This window comes from Xiphophorus hellerii, chromosome 2, assembly GCF_003331165.1.
Source record: "Xiphophorus hellerii strain 12219 chromosome 2, Xiphophorus_hellerii-4.1, whole genome shotgun sequence".
Taxonomy (NCBI): domain Eukaryota; kingdom Metazoa; phylum Chordata; class Actinopteri; order Cyprinodontiformes; family Poeciliidae; genus Xiphophorus; species Xiphophorus hellerii.
The window spans coordinates 12,263,150-12,285,289 of NC_045673.1; the positions used below are offsets into that span (position 1 = coordinate 12,263,150).

The following is a 22,140-nucleotide window of genomic DNA, read 5'->3' on the forward strand; positions in this document are numbered from 1 at the left end:
AGTGGACAACCAGGAAAATGCATCTGCAATGGAAACTAATTAATTTTGTGTTTTATTTTTTGCCTTTTTTGCAGACTTTACTCCACATGAAATTATTGTATAATATGTCCAGGAAAAAAAGAAGAAGAATTTCTTTCTCTAAGGTTATTAAATTGAGCATCACGTGTAATTTAGATAGTGCCCATTTCCAGCAGTCACTACTGGGGAGGCATTTTTGTTTTTTGTGAAATGGTGAAAAGGATCTCATTTTTCTACTGGATCTTCTCCTTCCACTATTTCCAACAGAAACCTTCTTTGACCTTGAACTCAGGGATCTAATAGATTTTATTGATCTTCCACATGGTCTCAGCAGCTTATCAAGGTAGTACTAATATAAATAAAAACTCTAATATTAAAATGTTTCAGGAAGAAAAAAAACCTCTGCAATTTTTGAACTTCAACAATGTAGAAAAAGAACATTTTAATTAAAATAAGATTGCAGAGCAATAGACGCCCCAACAGAATTAAATCCACATTTGACTACTTCATATGTATAAATTAATATTAACACATTGTCCACATTTTACTACTTTTAAAGCTTAGGTTTAATATTCCTTCACGATGTTAAATCCCCCACAGGATTTACTAGTATAGAAGTCAAATATCAAAATATCTTGACTTTTATTATTTCTGTACTCAGCTTTTTCACATTGTTATTCCCTCTGGTACCACTGCAAACTGTTTCATCTTTCTCCTTAAGTGTACTTTGTCTGAACTTTCCACATCCACTGCATATTTTTTGTCGTTTCTTCTTGGTTTTAAAACTTTATTCCCCTCTTTTTCTACCACCTTCTTGAACTGAGCAGTGTCACAGTTGGTATATTTGGTAATTTCTGGCATATTTCTTATTGCACCCCAACAGCAGCAGTTTGAGAACATTTTAGAATGAATCTACACCATAATCATGCATTCATGTTGTCAGGATACATTGCAGTTGGAATATTTCTGTCCAACTGCTATGGTATGGATACAAAGAAAGTTGGAACACACTTTCTTTAAATGTATTGGATTTTCTTTCTTACAGAATAAGTTTATTTCAAAAATAAACTTATTCTGTAAATGCACTGTCAAACAATAAATAATTAGACAGATATGGATAGACCAATTTGCCATTGCAGCTGTAGTAGAATGTGCAGAGTATTGTGTGATATTTTTACTTTTGAAACATCACTGAAAAGCTAATCAGATGCTACTAATTCAGTTCAAAAAGTGAAACTAGAGTATTATATGGATTCATGTAATCTGTCACTTTATGTCAAAAGTGATTAAATTAAATTAGTTCATTATTTCCTGTGTTTACTTCTGGTAATTTTCTAAACCAGGTGTTGATACTTTTAGCATGGACATATAGCAAGTCAAGTTGCAACATGAATCTGTAAAGTTGTCAGCACAGGAAAGAACCAAGAACTCAAACTTCCTCCTATATGGCTGAACTGACTAGAGATTTAATAAAAAACAGTGGACCAACACCAGATGACTTAGCTTCTTAAATCATCTAATGCTGTGAAAGCTTCACACTACACGTTGTGCAACCTGGATTCTCTGTAATCTCTTTCTTCAGCTTCGTCGGACCTTGATTTCCAAATGAAATGCAAAATTTGCTCGTTATCTGAAAAGAGAACTTTACACCACCTACGATGTCCAGTCCTTTTATCTCCTTCTGAATTGATGAAAAGTAATTTGTATTTTGATTTAGCTGAAGCTGCACCTGTATTGTGATAATTTTGTATTTTGATAACATTATTATAACAAAGCATGGCCTCACACAACTTTCCCCTGATGGGTGACTATTACCTGATTATTTGACTTTATGTTTGAACTCTTTGATAGAAAATACAACAGCTGACAGCAGGTGACACGTGTTTTATCAAACGACTTTGTATTTGTTCCTGGTCAGTCATGCTAGATTAAATGACACTCTGCTTGACCTGCAGGAGGGGATGTTGTTGCTCCTGTTTATTTTCTTGCAATGTGACTGAACGTTTCTGCCACTTGATGGGAATAAAATGGCATGAATGACAGTTTAATTGTGCCTTGAAAGCTTTTGATGTCTCTTCTACCCTGGTAACATTTCAGTTACAAGATTGATTCTTTGCTTCACTTTGTCCCATAGGATTAAGGAATGGGTTGATCAAATGCAGAAAGAGCTCGTCACCTTGGCAGACACAGCCACAGCAGGGCAGAGCCTCACTCAGGTAAAATGTGTGAAAACCACATTCTTATAAAGACAATTTTCTGCCTATGACTAACATTAAGACAGTGATACTAGTCTACATAAAGACAATTCATATTACTGATTATTCTGTTTGCTGTCTTTTCATCTAGATTTTTCTGAAAAATCAGCATCTCTATACTGTAGAGCAAAATGACGCAGAAGAGCTGGTGGCCAGAGCAGCCAGGAACATAGAACAGCTGCTGCGGAAGAGGTCTGCTGCCTTGGAGGTAGGACTCACTGCAAGCAGGGGAACCAATTGTCAGTTTGCAAATTTATGTAGATGTTGATGCTGTGCAGGACAAACTTTTTCTCCTACAACGGCTGGAACAGAAAACATTTTTCAATTTGTTCCTTTTGTCTACCAAAACTGTGAATAGATTTGAACATGTAAGATGGTCACTCAGAAAGGCCAAATACAGATGCCGAATACAAAGAAAAAAATAAATCACAACTGACACATTATTATAACTTGGATAGAAGCTGAGCACTGACACATTTAACACAAAACGGTGCGAGCAGAACAGCAGTCTAGATGTTAAAGAATCTGACAGGCAACTTAGAGCAACATCAATTTTACAACATATGTTTCAAATTATAGTTTCAAACATCGGGTGAAAAACAGTAGTGCAAAGAGCAGAATAAAGTAGTTTTACACAGCTGAACAAATTACTCGCCCTTTAACAAAGGCAGTAATAAACGTTCATCATCCTTCTGTCAGTTTATCAGTCCACAACTCATTCTTACCACCTTTTGATCCAGAGTTGTTTTGTTTTTCAAAGAAGCTATATTGAGACTGTTAACCCAAAATCTGTGACATTGAAAACTGCTTTACTGTTGCTGTGCTGTTTACATTTCTGGTCAAATACATGCATCTGTAATATTTCACTTAATCCTACTTGATTTTAAATGGGTGACTTGTGAACATGTTGAGTTAATAATTTGTAAGGAGCAGGTCAATAAAAAAAGATTAAAACTATGCAACACCTTTTGTATTTAACTTTTAGTTACATTTTAGAAAACATACAACTTTTCTGATTGTTTGCTTTATTTTATGTGAATAATTTTATATAGTAATTGTCAGCTATTTTTGTACAGATCTGATCAATAGCTTATATATAGACGTACAGACTGAAGGGCAGGTGAGACATATTAAATAGCAGAATTCAGAAACTGAGGTTGATCTTATTAGTTTTTCAGCAGTAGGGGATGCAATAATGAAAACCTTGACCCTGGGGAGCTTCTTTTTTCGATTAATCGTACGATAAATTAAAACTATCGAAGTCATTTTGATTATCGGCATTATCGTCTCTTCCGGCCTTTTTCTCTTTCTGTTGATGACACCGAATGAAAAGAGGCTCAACTCCGGTGCTCTCCACTGACTCCTCCCTTCCTCATTTTACTTAGTGTAAAGCCCAGCGAGCTGTCGCCGATTGTCGGCCCATTTTCAAAACCTGACAGACTACACATTACCCGACAGAAATCCTAGCTATAACGGTTCGATCGGGTTCGTTCCTGCCGTGTGGTGTCCAACAATGGGCACAAAATAATGGCTACAAGTCCAGTGAACTAATTTTAAAACCAGGCATTAATCAATGCTTTACTACAATCTACTTGCAATGCATGTGGCTAGTGTCAGCGTAAAGTCCTGACTGAATGAAAATCATTATAACCTATTTACGTCACGTTAACGAAGAACAGCTGAAAAGTAACCGGGTTTATCAACTGCGGTAGCAATTTCGCTGCAACTCCTCCTCTTGTCATTTCTATATTCTTTGCATGTTGAATAAACATTAATGTTGTTTCCACATATCATCTCTAATGTCCGCTGGACTTCGGGTTGCGCCGTTTCAGCTGTTTGGGATTCCCCTCCGTAATTTCCCCTCAGAAAGAGCGGAGAAGAATCCGCGCTTTCTGATTGGCTGCCTGTCACATTCAACAGGCTGCGTTAAAGCGCCCAGTGGGGAAAAACCCCTGATTTAGATCGGAGCGGCAACGACGATCTACCGTAACACACCACACAATCTTAGAAAGATCAACGTTTTAAGATTGTTGTAAGGGGAAAAATAGGAGCAAAAAGTCATGTAGTGTGAACTATTGCATCAGGTAGTCGATGTGCCCATCTTCTCTATTTAAATCTAATTATTACTGAAGGGCAACATAATATACAGACTTCATAATTTGCACTCTTTTGGTTGAATGCAGTATTTATTTCCACTTTGGCTTTATGTTGTTTAGGTTTTTTTTTCTCAAGTGAGTTTTTTGTTAATGAAGACTGAGAATCCATTTTATTTTTGTTTTTGGTTGTTTTGTTTATTTTGTTTATCAGTTCCAGTGTTTAGTGTTCTTTTGAAAATAAAGTGCATCTATCTTTGGCAAGAAATCGCATGCATTATTACGTCATTTCCATTAAATCAGTGTAAAAAGGTCTTCAAACAATATTATCGTTTATCGCAATAATTTTTGAGACAATTAATCGCTGAGCAAAATTTGCTATCGTGACAGGCCTAGCGACATAACATTCTTAAGATAAAGAGAGCATATGTTTGCATAACTGACGGGAAACAACAGTTGTAAGAATTAAGTTGTTGTGGGTTTTAGGTATGAACTGAAATTAGGAATTCATGGTTAGTAGGGCATTCATTTGCCCGATTACCAACGTTAAGTCTATCTCTCATACACTGATCACAGGACGTTGTTAATGTACAAGCTTTTTGTTTCACCCTTTCTTGCAAGTAACCTTGAGTCAAGTATTGCATTCTATCCAGAATCAGGTGGATGGGAAGGTAAATGATGAACAAGACTAGGGTAATGTGGGCATGTAATCAAGAGAGATCTACAGAGAGACTGCTATGGTTCCACAGGATGGTTAAAAAAAGAGCAACATAAATTAAAGGAGGTTTTCAGTTTCTTTTATGCAAAAGTTTCCTCATTGTAACAAAAATCATAAATACCAGCAAACTTTAACCTTTAAGATTAAAGTGACTTTTTTCATAGGATTTTGGTTTTATTGAGAAGTAATCTTTGCTGACTGATCTCTATGTAGCGGTTTAGACTCTGAAGTTTATCTTCTAAGCACAAGAAGAGAATTTATATTAGAGCTGAGACTTCCTTTAGTGTTCAGAAGATTTAAAACAAGGTCAGGTAGGACTAGCAATGTCAAAATAATTTCAGGTCGCCTAAGGCACTCAAACAATTTCCTCTTGGCTTTGAAGTGTTTTCGAACTTTCTTTCTCCTTTTTTGTTATCTCTTCTAAAATCCTTCTGTCTTTTTCTGATCCCAGTATATGCAGAGTGAAGAACTTTTAGAGGCCACAGTTTATGTAGCACAGGTGTGTAACAACAAGTGTTCGGCATGGCATGTCTACTCATGCTTCCATAAATAAGCATGTGGCAGAATGTAACATGCATTATTAATGCCGACTTGGCTGCACAATGTTGAGGGAGGTTGCTTTATCAAATGTTTCTCAATGAAAACTGTGACTTGAACTACGCAGGCAACATTCAAATTGCAAATTTTGTCTGATTTTAATATTTTCGTTGATATGCTAAAATTGTTACTTCTAAATAAGATAAAGTGTAATGCAGAACACAACAAAGATGATCATTACAATGACTTTATCCTAGCCTGGCCATTGTTGTCTTGTGCAATTCCGTTTGAATTAAATCTCGCTTACATCACAGTTTGGACTTTCTCCCCTTCACTTGGATTCTCACTGGTAGATTTTCTACCAGGCCATAAATTACTATTAACGGACTGAACCCCGTTCGGCTCAGTACTTCTCTCTTTACAATGGGAGGGTAGTTGTTTAAAGCGCAGGCAATTTTGCCTAAGCTTCATAGCGTCAAACTGGCACATGACATATGTTGCAGTTGGGTACAATTTTAAACATCACAGTCCATGACTCCTGGAAGCAATAGTTTCTCTATAGCTGAGAGCCCAGACCCTCTGGGAAGCAAATGGTGTAGGACATTGAGCTGATTTTTACCAGGCTAACTTTATCCCCACAAAATACATTGAATCTGTTTGCCCCTTTTTTATGTGATGAATTGATTTCTTCGTGACAAACGCAATAAAAAGTTAAATGTCAGTTTTTTTCCTCCAAAAAAGTAAATAGTTAAATAAATGGTTTTGTTGTTTTTGTTGCAGAACTACTGCCTGCATCTTAGCTGAAGTAAAGGATTTTAGCTAAAACAAATGCAGTGACAGACTTATTTTTAGCAAATGCTATGTTTTTATACTTAATCACTTTTACATGTTAGGATTTTCCCCTTTTCTTCAGCCCACCATGGTTCATGTTGCTATGGATGACTGCATGGGCAAAAGGTGTTGAAATATTCTGTCACAGATCAGCTGCATTCACAGATTTTTACCTATTATTATATCCTTCTAAACAGGAATTTTGTGTAGTAAAGGTGATTTCTTATTTTTTGGCCACAAAAATAATCTTGGTGTTTGGCTGGTCGTTCCTGTACGAGTGTTCCTCTCCCCGTCACTGCTCCCGGCTCTGCTCACTCACACTCATCCCCTTGCTCAGTGGGGATGAGTGGGTGATTTCTGTAAGGCATGACTACATACAATCAAAACACTGACTGATTAGAGTGAGTCAGGAATATCTGCCCATAAAGGCTATAAGACAAGAAGGAATGCTTCTTCTTTTAATCATTAAGCTGGTGTGGAAATGCTATGAGCAACGAGTATTTAAATGGTCGGTCTTAAATGTTAAACGTTTCTTAAATAGGGCTAGGTTTGTATGGTGCTGTCTACCCAGAGAAGTGTTTGATATTGTATTCCAATGTTGCTAATGGTAGTTTAAAGAATTTAACCACATTCAAGTAGATTTGTAACATGCTTTTTAAAAGATGTAGTACACTAAGTTTTTCTTTATTATAATTGCATGATGAAAAAAACTGATCTAATTCATATGTAATATACTGAAAGTTCAGAACATCTCCATAAGGTTTAACTGTCATCTGTACAGAGCAGTTTTTTTTGTCTGAAATCAGCTTATTGCCCCCGTTATCTATGTATGAGCAGGGTTAGTAGAAGACTGACACCTTTTTAGTGAAAAGAAAAAGCCCAATCAAAATGTTTTTTGTCGTGCATTTCCCTCTTATAATGTCAAGTTAGATCTGCTTTGCAATTTGTTTGGTTCCATCTTCTGCATACATTATAGCCAGTATTTGGCTCACTCATCTTCTTTTTAGCAGGTTGCAAAGTTCAAAGGTGAAAATCTGCTTTGAAGGTCAACGTGGGGTGAATCCAGAAGGAAACGTCTGTAACAATTCATCTCTAAGGTTTCCAGCCTGTCCTCAGTATCTAGTCAGCCTTATATTTACCGGTACTTATTTTTCTAGCATCAAAACTCTAAGGCTTATTTACTGCTTATTTACATTCTTTGTAACTAGAGTTATGCAGTAATGAGTTATATCTACTCATTCATATTTACTTCAGTAAATTTTTGAAAAAGAAAAATACTTCTAATGGTAGTTATTTTGTATCATACCTTCTACTTTTACTTGAATAATATTATTTTGAAGTAATGCCTACTTGAGCACAAAATATAGCTACTCTAACTTTTCACTGAGTGAAAACAAGCACATTTCAACCAGACATTCACAGACAGACACCCACACAATTTATGATAAAGTGAGACTTCTTATATATACACAAGCTGGCCTGTTCAAATGTTGTTTACTGTCCTGAGCATGGTGTGTCATTTGGAGGACAAGAGAATATGCAGTATACAGAAAATCTAGAATAAGTTTGCGCTGTTCAAACATCCATTTTTGAAAATACCAGAATTTGCGCTACATTTTATGTTTCTATTTGTTTGATAACATCAGCTGTAAAGAAGCAGTCAACACATCTCAAGAAATTACTCAGTACATCAGTACTGAGTAGCTGTTTGTTTTACATACATATGTTTTGCTCTTAGTTGAGTAGATGGTTCGACATATTTTTTTCTTGCTTATTAAAGTAGCCCTATTATGTAAAGTAGATTTTTTTTTTCATCTTTACATCATGTGACACTGTTTTTCCTTCATCAAAAACATACCATACATGATTATTTCATGCATGTTTGAGAAATTCTTTGATCTTCCCAGGTAGCCATTCTGGGTGCTGAAATGCATGGTGTCACTGTGCTTGTTTGTTGACTAGGCTTTATCACACATGAATGTAACAAAATCTCATTAAGTGGGATTTTACAGTGAAAGTAAATATTAGCATGGCTGCTTAGACTGGAAAGCAATTTGTAAATTATCATCCAAAGGAAGCTTTATTAGCTTTTATTAGAAATTTTGTGCCAGCATTATGAGGATACCATAATTATAACACAAGTAACAAATGGAAACATATTAGTAGGCACAGGCTGATCATTCAATCACCCTGAGGTAGCTGTATTAAAAATAGCTTACTATTTTAAAGCGTCTAATTAAGTCTGGTGATTAAGTATTTTAATTATAGTTTGATGAGATTGTGACAAAGCTCTTGCATGAAAAAGGTGCCTACTTCTTACATTGTGCCTAATTTGTTACACATAATAAAAATGTATCAAATATAGTTTGGAATTTTATTTAACTTATAAGGTATGAATAAAAAAATAGGATCATACTAGCATAAGTGTATTTATGTTTTGAATGAAGGATTTAGCTACATGGAATTCTGTCTCAGATCCTATTTGATGTAGTTATGTTTGAAAATGTGGCCACATTAAGAGCATTCCATAATGCATTGATTGTATGAAATGGAGGATTACCAGCTCTATCTACCTTTTTTTTTTTTTTGCTCAGAGTTACAAGCAAGCTGCTGGTTATTTTACTATCATTAATTAAAGACATTAAAAACACATCATAAAAGAAAAAACAAATTGCTGATGACAACTGCTGTGCTGCTTCTAGGTCTCTACTGAATTGGCTTATTAGATATCAATGTAAGTTCATTTGTATGGCATATTTCAGCAACAAGGCAGTTCAAAGTGTTTTGCATGACAAAAACATGGCACAACAAACAAACAATAAAAACATTACATTACTGTGACAAAATGAAGAGAAGTAGTTTTTAAAGTTTCAATTCATACTAGAATTGATCCATGTCCACCTATAATTATTATTCAGTGGTTTTTAGCCGTGATTTAAGGAAACTGGGCGTTTCAGGACGCATTTTAACCAGTAATAGTTGGAGTCACATTTCTTTGCTTCTCTTACTTTAGAAGTTAGAAGCCAAACATTTAATTTCCTATCTCTTAGTATGAGGTAATTCCAACAGCCCAGCTGGGTATTATTGCTGACAAGCCCATCCATTTATGACTGCAGTGTACCTATCCTCTGATGGTGATCATGATATAAATGTCTTTTTGTCTATGTCTTTTAGATTCTATATACCAACACAGATTGTTTTTTCCTAATGCAATTTTGTGTAAAGAATTATTTTATGTAATTTTGGTGTCTGCAGCGATACAGTGTTAATGATTCCCAGTGTGATGCTAAGGCATTCAGATATCTACCTCCATTTATCCAGAGATATGCTTCAGGTATTATCTATCCATGTGTTTCAATTTGAATTTAAGACTTTAGTTCCATCATATTTTATAATGCTTCCCATTGACATCAATGTGTGTATAGGCGAATGACTGAATGTAGTGTGAAGGACTTTTGGGTGCTTTGGACTTGATAAAACGCCATAGAAGTACAGGTCATCCATGCTTATGTTTAAATTTGTATTTGAGACTTTAATTCCATCATGTTGTATTAAAGTGTTCCCCATTGACAGTCTTACATTACTCTGTACAAGATGTGACATTGGGATAATTTTGAGTGTGTGTGCATGTGTATGTGAATCACAAATGTCTGTAGGGGTGGGGGTGCGGGTGTGTGTGTCTGCAGATGAAACACACTAATGAGCAGAGGCTATGATATGATCAGAGATATGCCAGTCTCAAGAGCAGATGTTGCCCAACCTCCCATCTCTGCTCTGTGCTGATCATATTAAGCAGACAAGAGGTTTCTGCATATGTCTCTATCTTTCCATTTCCATTCTTGCTTATGTGTGATGAGAAAAAGAGAGAGAGAGCAGTGGGAAGCAGTAGAGATGAAGAATCCTTCCTAAACTTGTGGGAGGCCAGGGAAAAGTGTGTACAATGCAAAACAAAAAATGAAATCCAATTGGGATGGGGTATCTTCAAATGAAGCCAAATCATGACTGTTTTTTTTTTTTCTTCCTACAATAGACTTATGCTATTCTTAGGGTAATTTAGTCTTAACATGAGGTTTTTTGACTATCGTGCTTTTATAAACACAGTCTTTAAGTGTGCACAATTAAATAAAGTATATACAAGACAACAATTGTCGATTTGCTCAAAGAAGTACATTTTCAGTGAAAACATTAGCGAAGATATATTAATCTTTTATCTAGATGTGTACTAACTACCTTATGCGTACATCCAAAAAGTTCTTTCATGTATAGCAAGGATATACTGTCACTTTAAAAAATAGTTTAATTTCAATGTGGAATGCAGTCGCTGCAAAGAAATCCAAACCCTGTTGGTCCACAGCTATGACTGCAACCTGCAGTGTACTGATCAGAGAATTTGTAGGTAATTTCATAATAATTGCTTCAATTATAGAAGGAATCACTTCAACATCCAACTTAATATTTAAGAAATAAAAAGTTTGAATTTCCTGTTATGTCTTAACCCTCTGATGCATGAATTATGATCCTTTGTGTCAGAATTTTTTTTCCATTTTTTAAAATTCTTTTCTTAAGGCATAAAAAAGGTAGGAACATTTTTTTGTAAAAATAATTTTTTTTTTATTTTTTATTTTTATGTGATCAATTGTAATTTTGTCCAAATACAAAGTTGTTATTTGAAAAATACATCAGTTGTATTGTTCCTTAGGGGTTATCTGATGTTACAATATTTTTTTTACTTGCAAGAGTCGTCTACAGTAGAAGGAGGGACCGGGTCGGTTCTCATGCTTTTTTGTCTGTCGGCCATATTGTATTTAACAAAAATAATTTCTTGCATTTGCAGCTGATGGCCAGTAGTTGATGGTATATTTTATGATGCATTAGTGTCCACTTCAGTGGTCTGTGTGCATTTATAACATAAAAATCCACAGGAAGCACAAGAAAATGGCTTTTAGATAGCTGTCCACTGTAGTGACCACTATGCATGAAAGGGTTAAATTGTTAAATCATTCATGTAGTGCAGTTATAAAGTCTTATGATGCATTTATGTTGCAAGTAACCACTTAACATTTACATCAAGATCAGAAGTGGCATCATTCTGCATGTAAAAGAGCAGTATTTCCTACAAAGATCTGCAGCTTAACAGAAAATCTCTATAATTAAAAAAATATTATAGTTGACATTGTAACATCTGAGTATCTTAAATTAGTGTTCTGCAAATTTAACATGATTAGCCTGATAAGTGGAGTCAGCAAATAAATTCTGTGTTTTTATCCCTGCAGAATTCTTAGACCCCTAATTAGCTGATTTTCAAAATGATTGCTTAAATTTCATAATTATGTATGTCCTACTACCGAGCGAGTTGAACTCTTCAAAAGGAACAGAGGAACTTTGTTGTAATACCGTCATCTTCCTTTTATTTGCTAAAGTCTAACTTAAGGTGTGGCCAGTTGGGTTAAATCCAACATTTCTACATGGTAAATAATTTTATATCTAGAAGCTTCTTACACCTTTTATTTTTCCCTCTAACTTCATCTTCAACACCTTTGGGTATGTAATTATTTAACTTCAAGCCTTCTTTCGGGAAAAAGAAAAAATCCCCACTAGACAGTTGTCAGTTCAACCCAGTAGGCTTTATTTGTAATCCATTTCCTGATTGGTAAATATCAGATTTTTATAGGTGCAGTGCAGCAAAGAGCAAGAGGGAGGAAGTGAGCAGCATATACAAGCATGATTGACAGTGCTAACTTGTTTCTCCTTACTCTGATTGGTTGTTTTTGACTGGGAAGCAGTGTACTTCTGCAGATGGCAGTAGGACCACATAATCTCTTTTCACAGATTATCTGTCACATATTGTTAAGACATAGCGATAGTTTTAACAAATATTAAAACATATATTTCTTTATAAAAGTTACCTACTGCAACTTTAGAAAAAGTTGCGAAATAGCAGTGGCTCATTATGTTTTCCTGTTCCGTCTTTTGACTTTTGATTGTGCTTTTATTTTTGTTACACGTACTGCTTTTCAAATGGTTTGCTGAATTTGTTTGGATATGTTCTGCTCTAACAATTACTGTCGTAAAATGTTGCCTGCTTACCTCCCCACCCCCGAGACAATTCAAAGTGCAGACATCACAGATGTGTAGATAGCAGCAAAACACAATTGCATATTTCAGTAAAATATACAAATATGTAATATAAAGCATATTCTAGACCCGCTTTAGCCAGCTGTTTGGTGGTATAGAATGCACCAAGCAGTGATGGTAAAAGAAAAAAGTACATCATTGTGTCTTTAGGTGCCGTAATCCCCAGCATATCACTGAATAAGAATTTCGACTCCCTGGATATAAAACTGTTATCTAGGATTTTCCATCTATATTATCATCTGTAAGAGCTTCCTTGTGTATTTTTTTTCCACATTTAGCGTTTGCTTGAAAGGCTTTATGTAACCTCATTCACTTTGTTGTTTGTGTGCCAGTTAAATGCACTAACTAAAAGAAAAAAAAGAAAACAGTTAATGGATTTTTCCTAGGATCCATCAGCTTTTATGTTCCACATGTTTTCAAAATGACCCTTTCCTTTTCCATTAATCTGTTGTTTTCTGCTAATGCTAGATCTGGTTATTCATATTTAGCTATGAACTTTTTTTTATTTTTTTTTTATTTGATAAGGTGTTATACTTTCCAAAATGACATAGACATGAAAGCAACTCATGCATGCATCCATTGTATACATACACTTGAGAATAAAAAAACAGCGAGTTTGATGTAAAATAGCAGTGGACTATTCCCATCAGATAGTCTGGTGCCCTTAGAGAGAATGTGCAGCAGCATCAGGGTATTCCCCTGGGTTCCAGCAGCTGCAGAAAGCTCAACTCTTCCTCTGTGGCTTAACCTCTTTCTCTTTAAATCATATCATCCACCTCTTTGAATCGATGCTCTCTTTACATATTTCCTATCGCTCTGCTCCTTGAATAAAATATAAGTAAAATGTGTATGACCGCTATTACGCTTTTAATACATCATTCTCAGCTAAGATTTTAAACCTTTGCTCATCTTACTGTTTGTAAAATGGGTTTTCAGTAGTTGTTTTCATAAGCCCCATAACCAATGCTTTGCATTTTTATCTTTCTTAACATACTCTTTATTGATAACTGTGATTATGACTTTGTGGGGAAGTTTTCACTTTCTTTTATTTCTTTCTTTTTTAAATTTTCCACACACTGAATCCTGAAGGATTCAGGAATAATGACATTCTGGATTGGACAATCTGGAATCAGGAGCGGAAAGATATGAGTGTGGGTGTAATGATCTTTTAGACCTTTGTGAGTATCGCTTTGTTGTCTAGGAGTAGGGTGGGCTGCTTCGAATTGGCCATTGATTTTAGGCGTGTGGAGCCTTGGCACACACACAAACACGCACACACACAAACACAGGGAGCTTGAGACGCTCGGTGAGGTTTAGCAGAGCTTGTCTCATCTTCCCTGTCTATCCTTTAAGCTGTGTACTGCTTTCTCACTAAATGCATGGTGGGCTGCTGGGCTGCCCTGGCAGCATGACAATAAGACTTGCAAGAGTCTTGCAGCAATATCTCTCTGTGGAGTTTTCACCTCTCCAATACTTCTACTCAGGCAAACTTTGGTTTCTGCATTCTATGGTTACAGTCTAATGGTCTCACAATATATAACTGTGGACAGTGCAATGATGCTATCAACTACACATCGTTCTTGGTTCATGCACGGTTTGCGTACCTTTTATGTTCAGCCTGAGTGAAAATTTGTCTCAGCAATGTTTTCTGTGGATGTTATTCAAGATTATTCTTAGATTGATCCCATTATTATTTCAAATTTATTCCTCCCTATGATACTTGTTTTCACACTTCACTTTTAAACATCTCTGTCTCTCAGCTGCCACAAGCCAAATAACCAGTGTTCATGTACAGTTTCAGCTTTATAAAGCTGAAAAAAACATATTTTGAAAGAGTGGACTCATTATTGCATAGACCTTCACAAAAATTGAAAGAGAATTTAATGAGCAATTAGATCAAACATGCTACAGAAGCTGTTATGCACTCCGATTAAGTAAAACACTGGAGCGCTGAATTTATTTTCAGCTGATGTCTAATCATTTGGTCCAAGCAGCAACTAGCAGTTGCTCTGTAAGGAGGTAAAGGTTTACCCTAGTTTAGAGAGATTGATTTGGGTGTTTTCACCAGTCTGGACACTGAGAGGTTTTGAGATTCTGCTCTCCATTTTTACATGTTTGCATGTTTAGAGATGTTGATACAGGAATAGAGAAAAATGGAGGAAAATTTAGTTCTTTTTTTTTTTCCCCACACCTAATCTCTCCCTCCCCCATATACCCCGGAGGGGAAAGGAGCCTCGTCAAGGCTCTGTCATGAATTTTTAACAAGCCAGTCAGCCTGCCCTCTTGAGGAGTGTATATATTCTTTCTGATTTGCATGTGCATTTTCATACACTATCACTGAGGGAAAAGGGTAATTTTATAAACATTATCTCCCAGTACTATCTGTTATTGTCATACAAAGTCTGCAAAAATGATGTATGAAGCGCTAAATGGCTATAGACAACTTTTTTATTCATGCTCAACTAAACAGCAGAGTGGCAATGTTTCTGACTGCACTGGCATTTTTAATGAATTACCTACACAATATATATATCATCACCACACAGGACTTCCTTTGATTTCTTAACATAATATTTTGCTCAAGTCCTTAGAGCATGTAATGCTACATATCACACACAGATACAGTATATCATCAAACACACAGTCGTTGAACCTTGAGGGTTATATGAAACTTTTCAAAACTTTTTATATAGCTCTTCTGTCAGATGTAGCTATATAACCAGATGAAACTACTAAAATGGTCTAAGCAGTATTACATCTGAAGGTATCAACTTCAAGTATTTAAAGGAAACAGAAGATGGTCATTTGAAACTAAAGTACTGAGAACATAAAGTCATGCATAATACTTTCACCATAGCTGCCTTGTGTCGACTCCAAATTGAGTATGTTTGTTTATGACTGGATTAGTCTGTATATTTAGCAGCTGACGGGTCTGGAACAAAGCCCAGGACTACAGGCCATAGAGATGACACTGTTGATCAGAAATGAAATCACTGCCAGAAGCAGATTCATGGTCATAGACACACATTGACAGGACTGTGAAAGCCCTGTAGTTTCAGATCTTTTAAATGAGATTATACGCATTGCTTTGTCTCTGGAATTGTCTCCATCATGCTTTTAAAAGTGCTGTCTTTTGTGTAAGTGTCTAATATTAGGTTGTTGTTGTGAAACATCCTTTGGGCAGTTTCTAATTTGAAGCCCTTTCTCATTTCTGTCCCCTAGAAACTGGCCACAGCTGCAGAGGTATTCCAGAAGGAACATGCATGGAAAGACGAGTTTGAGGTAAAAGGGAGAGAACAATGCACTGATCAGTTACACATATTATGTACACACACACACACACCCACACACACACACCCCCACACACCGACATGCACATTACACACACACACACAAGGCAACAAGAAACACAGATAGCCCTGGAAAAAGTCTGGATTTATATTTACGCCTTTGGTGGATGTTATTGCTGCAGTTATCTGTCATAAAAAGAGATCACAGCCTCCATTCTAAATGGAGCCATAATCACATCTTTATTGCATTATTATGGTTTATTGCACATTATACACCTTGTTGTGACACATTGTGGCTGCTACTTCAAATGACTGATAGAGACGGCTTTAACCATGGCTGTAAAGTGTTGCTGTCATCATGGACATTTTTTTAAATGCTAGTGTTACAAAAACAATCATGTTGCTCTGTCACCAGAAAAACATACACAGGTAAACATATGTATAAAGAAAAACATTTAAGATGATGTATGCAGCTTTAATATCCAATGTCATCATTACCATAAAACGGATAAAGTAGTGCATCAGAAAAAAATATGTATAAAAATGGTTTGAAGGAAAATATACTCCTTACTTTTCAATTTCAGTAGAAATCAGCCTGTTGACTAGCTTCATGAGGCATCTGTTATAGCCAGGCATAAAGTGTGTTGTATCCTCATTTCTCAATTTGAGTTATTCCATTATTCAAATTATTTTGTAATCTATAATGTGGATACGGTTATTGTTTACATACACAAAACATATTCACATTTCAGACAAAAAAGGGACAGATTTTCAGATATTGTTGTTACAGTCCAGGTCTTTATCCATGAATGACTCCAAAAACTTTTTAGTGTAAGAAAAAGTATGCATTTGCTTTGAAAATCAATGAAATGGCAGAACGCATGTTATGTACGTTTTGTTCTTTCAAGATCTTAAGGTTTTCTGGTTCAAAAATATTATATTTGGGTTTTAATAATTTCCCATTTAGTAAATTAGCTTGTTGTGCAACTCTTTGAAAAGCATTCAAAATGTCGTTTTTTTGGGGTGGGGGGTTTTACAGGATGATGAAATTGCTTACTACAATTCAAAGGACAACGTAAGTGCTTTTTTCCCTGCCATTTTTCACACTGCTCTTTTTAAAGCTTATTTTTCCATCTGTCTCTAATATTCCTACCATTCACCACTTTTACAATTTTTTTCTCCATACTTTATATGGGGGATATGTCTATATGCAATAAATATATTTTATTGCAGTATCACCCTCCTCCTCTTTTCCTACTTCTTGGGCTCTTCTTCCATGCAAGCCTCCTTTCAGTCATCTTTCCTCCCACCCTCGCTCAGGTGAAGAGGTCTCTGCCATGCTTCTCCTCTAATTGACAGATGAGATGTATGAGCTGGCTACGCTGTTGCTTTATTAGGAAGCAAGTGTTCGCCCCCCCCACTCCTCCCTTCTTGCTGACTCTCTTTTCCTCTCCCTCTCTCAACACCTCACCACCTCACCACCTTTCTACTATGCATTCTTTCATATCTCATCAGTTTTTGCTTTTCACTACATGTTGTACTTTCTCTAAAGCCCCCTTTTTATGTAAATTGGGAGGTTGAAAATACACACAGATGGTGCCACTACCTGGTGCTCCTCTTTCGGGGGAATGATCTATAAAAGAAGAGACAACACATCTTTTATCAGTCAACAATGCTTCATTTTTCATCCAACCACCTGGGGGATGAAATTAACTGTGGTAATGAAATTACATCTGATAGAATTTGGTAGGGATGTACTTCCGGACAGTTGTCTGCTCCTTTGCTTAGAGATAAAGCTACAAAGACAAATGCTAACAACAAAGAGTGTTAAATTTACTGAAAGCTGTGATCAAAACTACTGCATCCATCTTGATTTAAATTTTTCCCCACAGCTGGATGCAAATGAGACAGAGGGGAGAAAATACAGGATTCGACCAGACTTTAAAGAGGACCCTTCATTCAAACGGTTGACTGATCACAACCATACAGCTGTCCACATTCCCACTGACATCTATGATGGCTGTGAGTCTGCACACACACACACACGCACACCCCCACGCACGCAGCGCAGACATGCACACAAACCCAACTGGTAACCATGGATACAGCTGACACACCAAACCATTATAAAATCTTGTCAACAGATTTTGCTCCCAGCAAACTTGCCCTTGGCTAAATAATGTTTTTAAAAGAAGTGAAACCGTATAATGAGGTCTTCTCGAGGTTTCTGCTCTGTTATATGCTGTTGGTGGAAAGAGGATCCTCTAATTCAGATGTGTTGATATTGCATTAAGTACAACATATTTATGCCCATTTTCATAAAAAGGAATTATAAAATTATGTTAAAAATGTCTTCAAACTGAAACCATTAATATGTTTATTTTATTTTGTGATATACGCTGCTTATTAAATTTGGCTAATGCAAAATAGAAATATTTTCAGTTTGTTGTGTAGTTTAAAGAATTAAAAAGTACAGCAAGTACATAGAATAATCAAAAACATAGTAATTAAGTGACAGTTCTAATCAACCACTGTAGAAAAAGTAATGGTTTAGGCAATAATTTAAAAGGATTGATGATGATGACGTTCGTTCTTTTTGCAGACTTAGACAGTTTCACTATCAAAAGTACTTTGACCTTATAAAATGCACAAAGTTTCCATTGGAGAGTATAGTCCCTATTATTCAGAAAGGAGAGGACCACTGTGGAGTAGAATCAATGCAAGACATTTATTCAATAACTTTGGGTCAGCCTCCTAAACAGAAACGTATTTCCAAAGCCCAAATGTAATCCTAAAAAAACATTTTTGCTGTTTTCTCTATCAATGCATCTCTGACCTTATCACACAGTGACGATCATGACACCATAGTCCCTAAATGCATAACCCTAATAACCAAGTAGGCCAGTGTAACTGACACAAATAAACAAAGAACAACTTCTACACACCTTTCAGCCTTTTGTAGAGGAGCTTGTTTCATGCCAAAATGCCCTCTTATCTCTTAAAAATGGTATGCATTGTTAAGTTGTGCTTGTGTAGTATTCTGTAAGAGTAGTCCTGGCTTGCTGCTGGACAAAAAATAATAATATGTCACTTGGAGGTAGTTTAATCAGATCACCTTGTAAAGGTCAATGTTGTCAGTGTGTTTGTCACAATAATGGCCCTTAACACAAGCTCATTTTTAATATTTTGATGCAAATCAAGAAAAATGCAGTTTTACCAATTTTCAATTATTTTTTTACATTTTTATACCAACTTTTCTCAAATCTTATATGAGAAATAACTCTGGGTCTTGAGAACCTCGAGGTCTGTTTGTGAAATCATGACTGAACGATGGCTTGTAGAGTGATCTACAGTTTATGTTGTGAGCCTCCTGTGTTTGATCAGTGCTGTGGAGCACATTGAAGTGATGAGAGCAGTTCTACTTAATCACACTGTTATATCCATCAATATGTATTACTGGATTGGACAGCATCTATTGACTGCTCTAACTAGTGACGTGCACCTGCAGATACCATTACTGTGCACTGAGTCATGTCCACATAACCATACTGATGCGAGATGACCACGCATCTTTCACTAAAATGGGTGTGGCACCCTTACGTCATACCTGATTTCTATAAAATATTACTTAAATTAAAGCTGAGAAAGTTATTGATGTTATTATACAGCAAATATATATTCTCCCTTGCCATCAATCTAGAGGCAGTTTGTTTTTTGTCAGTCTTTGTCATGATGTGAGAGAGCACTAAGCAGCTTTCTCTTTTATATTGGATGATTAATTTATGGTATTTATGTCTATTTATTGATTCTTCTGTAAAACAATATGTAACTGAATGACAAAACTACTTTTGCTGTCATAATAAATCAGAGTATGCATTCTAGTGAGTCTCGTTTGTCAGATTAAAAGCACCTTTTGAACATAAACATTTACTCAGGTAGTAAACATACTTTTTATAATCACCAGAAATAAAAGTCTGAAAACATAAAGGTAATACTATGTCTAACTGTTGTAATATTTCAATAGTTTAACTGTGAGAGACCAAACCTCAAACCTCAGCTCTTACTGTTATCTTTAACACTTCATCCATGTTGGAAACTTGCCCATTTATCTGCTGTATTGTTACTCTTAATGGCTCAACAATCAATGAATATGAGCAGCGGTCCAGTTGAAATGGTCAACTTGGGTAACACAAATTGAAATCATTGCAGTCATCGATTTCATGTGAACTTGAATGCCCACAAAATCTAAAACTGAACATACTCCAGATAACGAGCAACATTTTATCAATCTGAAAATAATCAAAGTAGAAAGAAAGAAGAAAGGAATTTAAATATTTGTTTTAGTATATGTTCACATTTGTTTGTACAATGTAATGAAATGAACTAAAACTATCAGATTTGGCTCTGACTATGCTGCTGCTGCGCCAATTCTTGAAGCACAAAGGTCTAAGATTTGGAAACATTAAATAGTGACTTATTGATAACATTACTGACTTCAGTAGTTGTGCAGTTTTTGCAATGATATGATTTTTGTACAATGCTTCTGTCTTGCATTCTGCCTTGCCTCAATGCAGATGTTCTTGTAATCTTGCCTATAAACGTACATACTTGAATAACCAAAGAATAAAAAAGACTGCAAATGGAAAACTGTACATTTTAGAGTAAACTGTTACAAAGCAGTTGTGTGATGCATGTGATAAAAGTCAATTTCTGATCATTTCATCATCATGTGCTGACATTTACCTTAAATAGTCCAGAATAATTGGATTCTCTAGAGTCTCTATGACATTAGAACTTCTCAAGCTGAATGTCAATGAGTTAAGGATTGAATGCTGAATGTCTTAGTGCAGAGACATTTGTCTCTACACTAGCATGTGTTCTGTCTTAATTTTTTTAATTTTATGCTTTGAAGTGCTTGTCTGATGTGGTGAAAAAGGTTCAGTGCTCGTCTTAAGCATATGATGACCACAGCAGAAACTCTCTGTGAGCTTAGGTGACATGAGTCTGGTTACTGGAAGGTTTACCCACTGAATCGTAGTGCTGCTTGTTAACTCAAGCTTGTTCACTTTTTCTGTTTGTTCTGGACAAATACAGAAACTGAATTTCTGTGTTTGTATGTAGATCAGGAGAAAAAAAGAAAACTTGTGCAGCTGAATGAAGTGCGTCAGCACTGACTTAGAGAGACAGCAGGATGGAGTGACTTCCACAGCATGGATTTCAGCCTGCTGGTGAACCGTCTGGCTCCAAGGTTACATGTGTAACACTTCTGCTGACATGATAACCACAGGTATAAATAAAGGACATGGTTGGTGGGTAGATGCAGGTGATTTGGAGATTTTTACTTCATTAAAACTGATCATCCTTTTTTGGCATGTTATCTGGGTTCTGGAAGTAAGTATGCAGAGATACTCTGCATACTTCAGAGATGTATCCAGCTTGGAATTCTGCCAAACTGTTGATATGTCATTGAAGTGGTGGCAAGTGTTCCCAGGTAGAGGAAAAGTGGTGATTAGAGATGTGGGTTAAAGTTACAGGTGGAATAGGAACATGTTGGGTAGGTATTGTGTGGACACAAATGCGAAATGACATATAGTAGTGAATTATGCCAAAAAAGTGAAATAGTTATGCTGAAGAGAAAGTATTGTGAGGGTGCAAGAGTGGAGAAATATACACACAGGAAGGCCATATGCAGAAGATGCAGTCTGAGACAGGAGGTTGAAAGATGGTGCCAGAAGAAAATTTACAAAGGTGGTTAGTACAGTATGTAGGATGATTTTGGAAATCAAGCAGAGGAAGCAAGTGAAGACAGAACCATGGATTAATTGGAAGAATGTTGCAGAAACTTAAGGAAGAAGCTGAGAAAGACTCTGTGATGGAAAAGTTGCTATTTGACTGGAAAGATAGAGCACCAGTGTTGAGAAAAAGTTATTGGAAGATTTGCATCGATTGACTAGGCAGCGAGATTGAGCTGAAAATGACATGCAAGGGATATATGTTGTTATGGATGGAGAAAGAAATTTACTCACTATTTCATTGAGAAAATGGAATAAAAACTTGGAACAGCTACTGAATGCAGAAAGTTACACAGAGAAGAAAAAAAATAGTAAGAAATTGTAAAAGGAATGTGAGGGCAGCCATGAAGAGGATCAAGATTGGAGAGACAGCTTGTCCAAATGACATAACTGTTAAGATTTGGACATGTTCATGGCAGAGTGCAGTGGATTTTTGAACCAGAATGCTTAACACAATCATAAATGCATTAT

General features: G+C 36.0%; 1 protein-coding gene across 4 annotated transcripts in view; it reads left to right on the plus strand.

Moving 5' to 3' along the window:
* LOC116707984 (voltage-dependent calcium channel subunit alpha-2/delta-1) overlaps window positions 1-22,140 on the plus strand; it is a 71,054-nt gene that overhangs the window by 7,855 nt on the left and 41,059 nt on the right. For all 4 annotated transcript variants that reach the window (XM_032545732.1, XM_032545708.1, XM_032545724.1 and 1 more), the window contains exons 2-6: window positions 2,153-2,234; window positions 2,365-2,481; window positions 15,810-15,869; window positions 16,917-16,952; window positions 17,770-17,899. In XM_032545732.1, coding sequence (XP_032401623.1) covers window positions 2,153-2,234; window positions 2,365-2,481; window positions 15,810-15,869; window positions 16,917-16,952; window positions 17,770-17,899 — 425 coding nt within the window. The remainder of the gene's footprint in view (window positions 1-2,152; window positions 2,235-2,364; window positions 2,482-15,809; window positions 15,870-16,916; window positions 16,953-17,769; window positions 17,900-22,140) is intronic.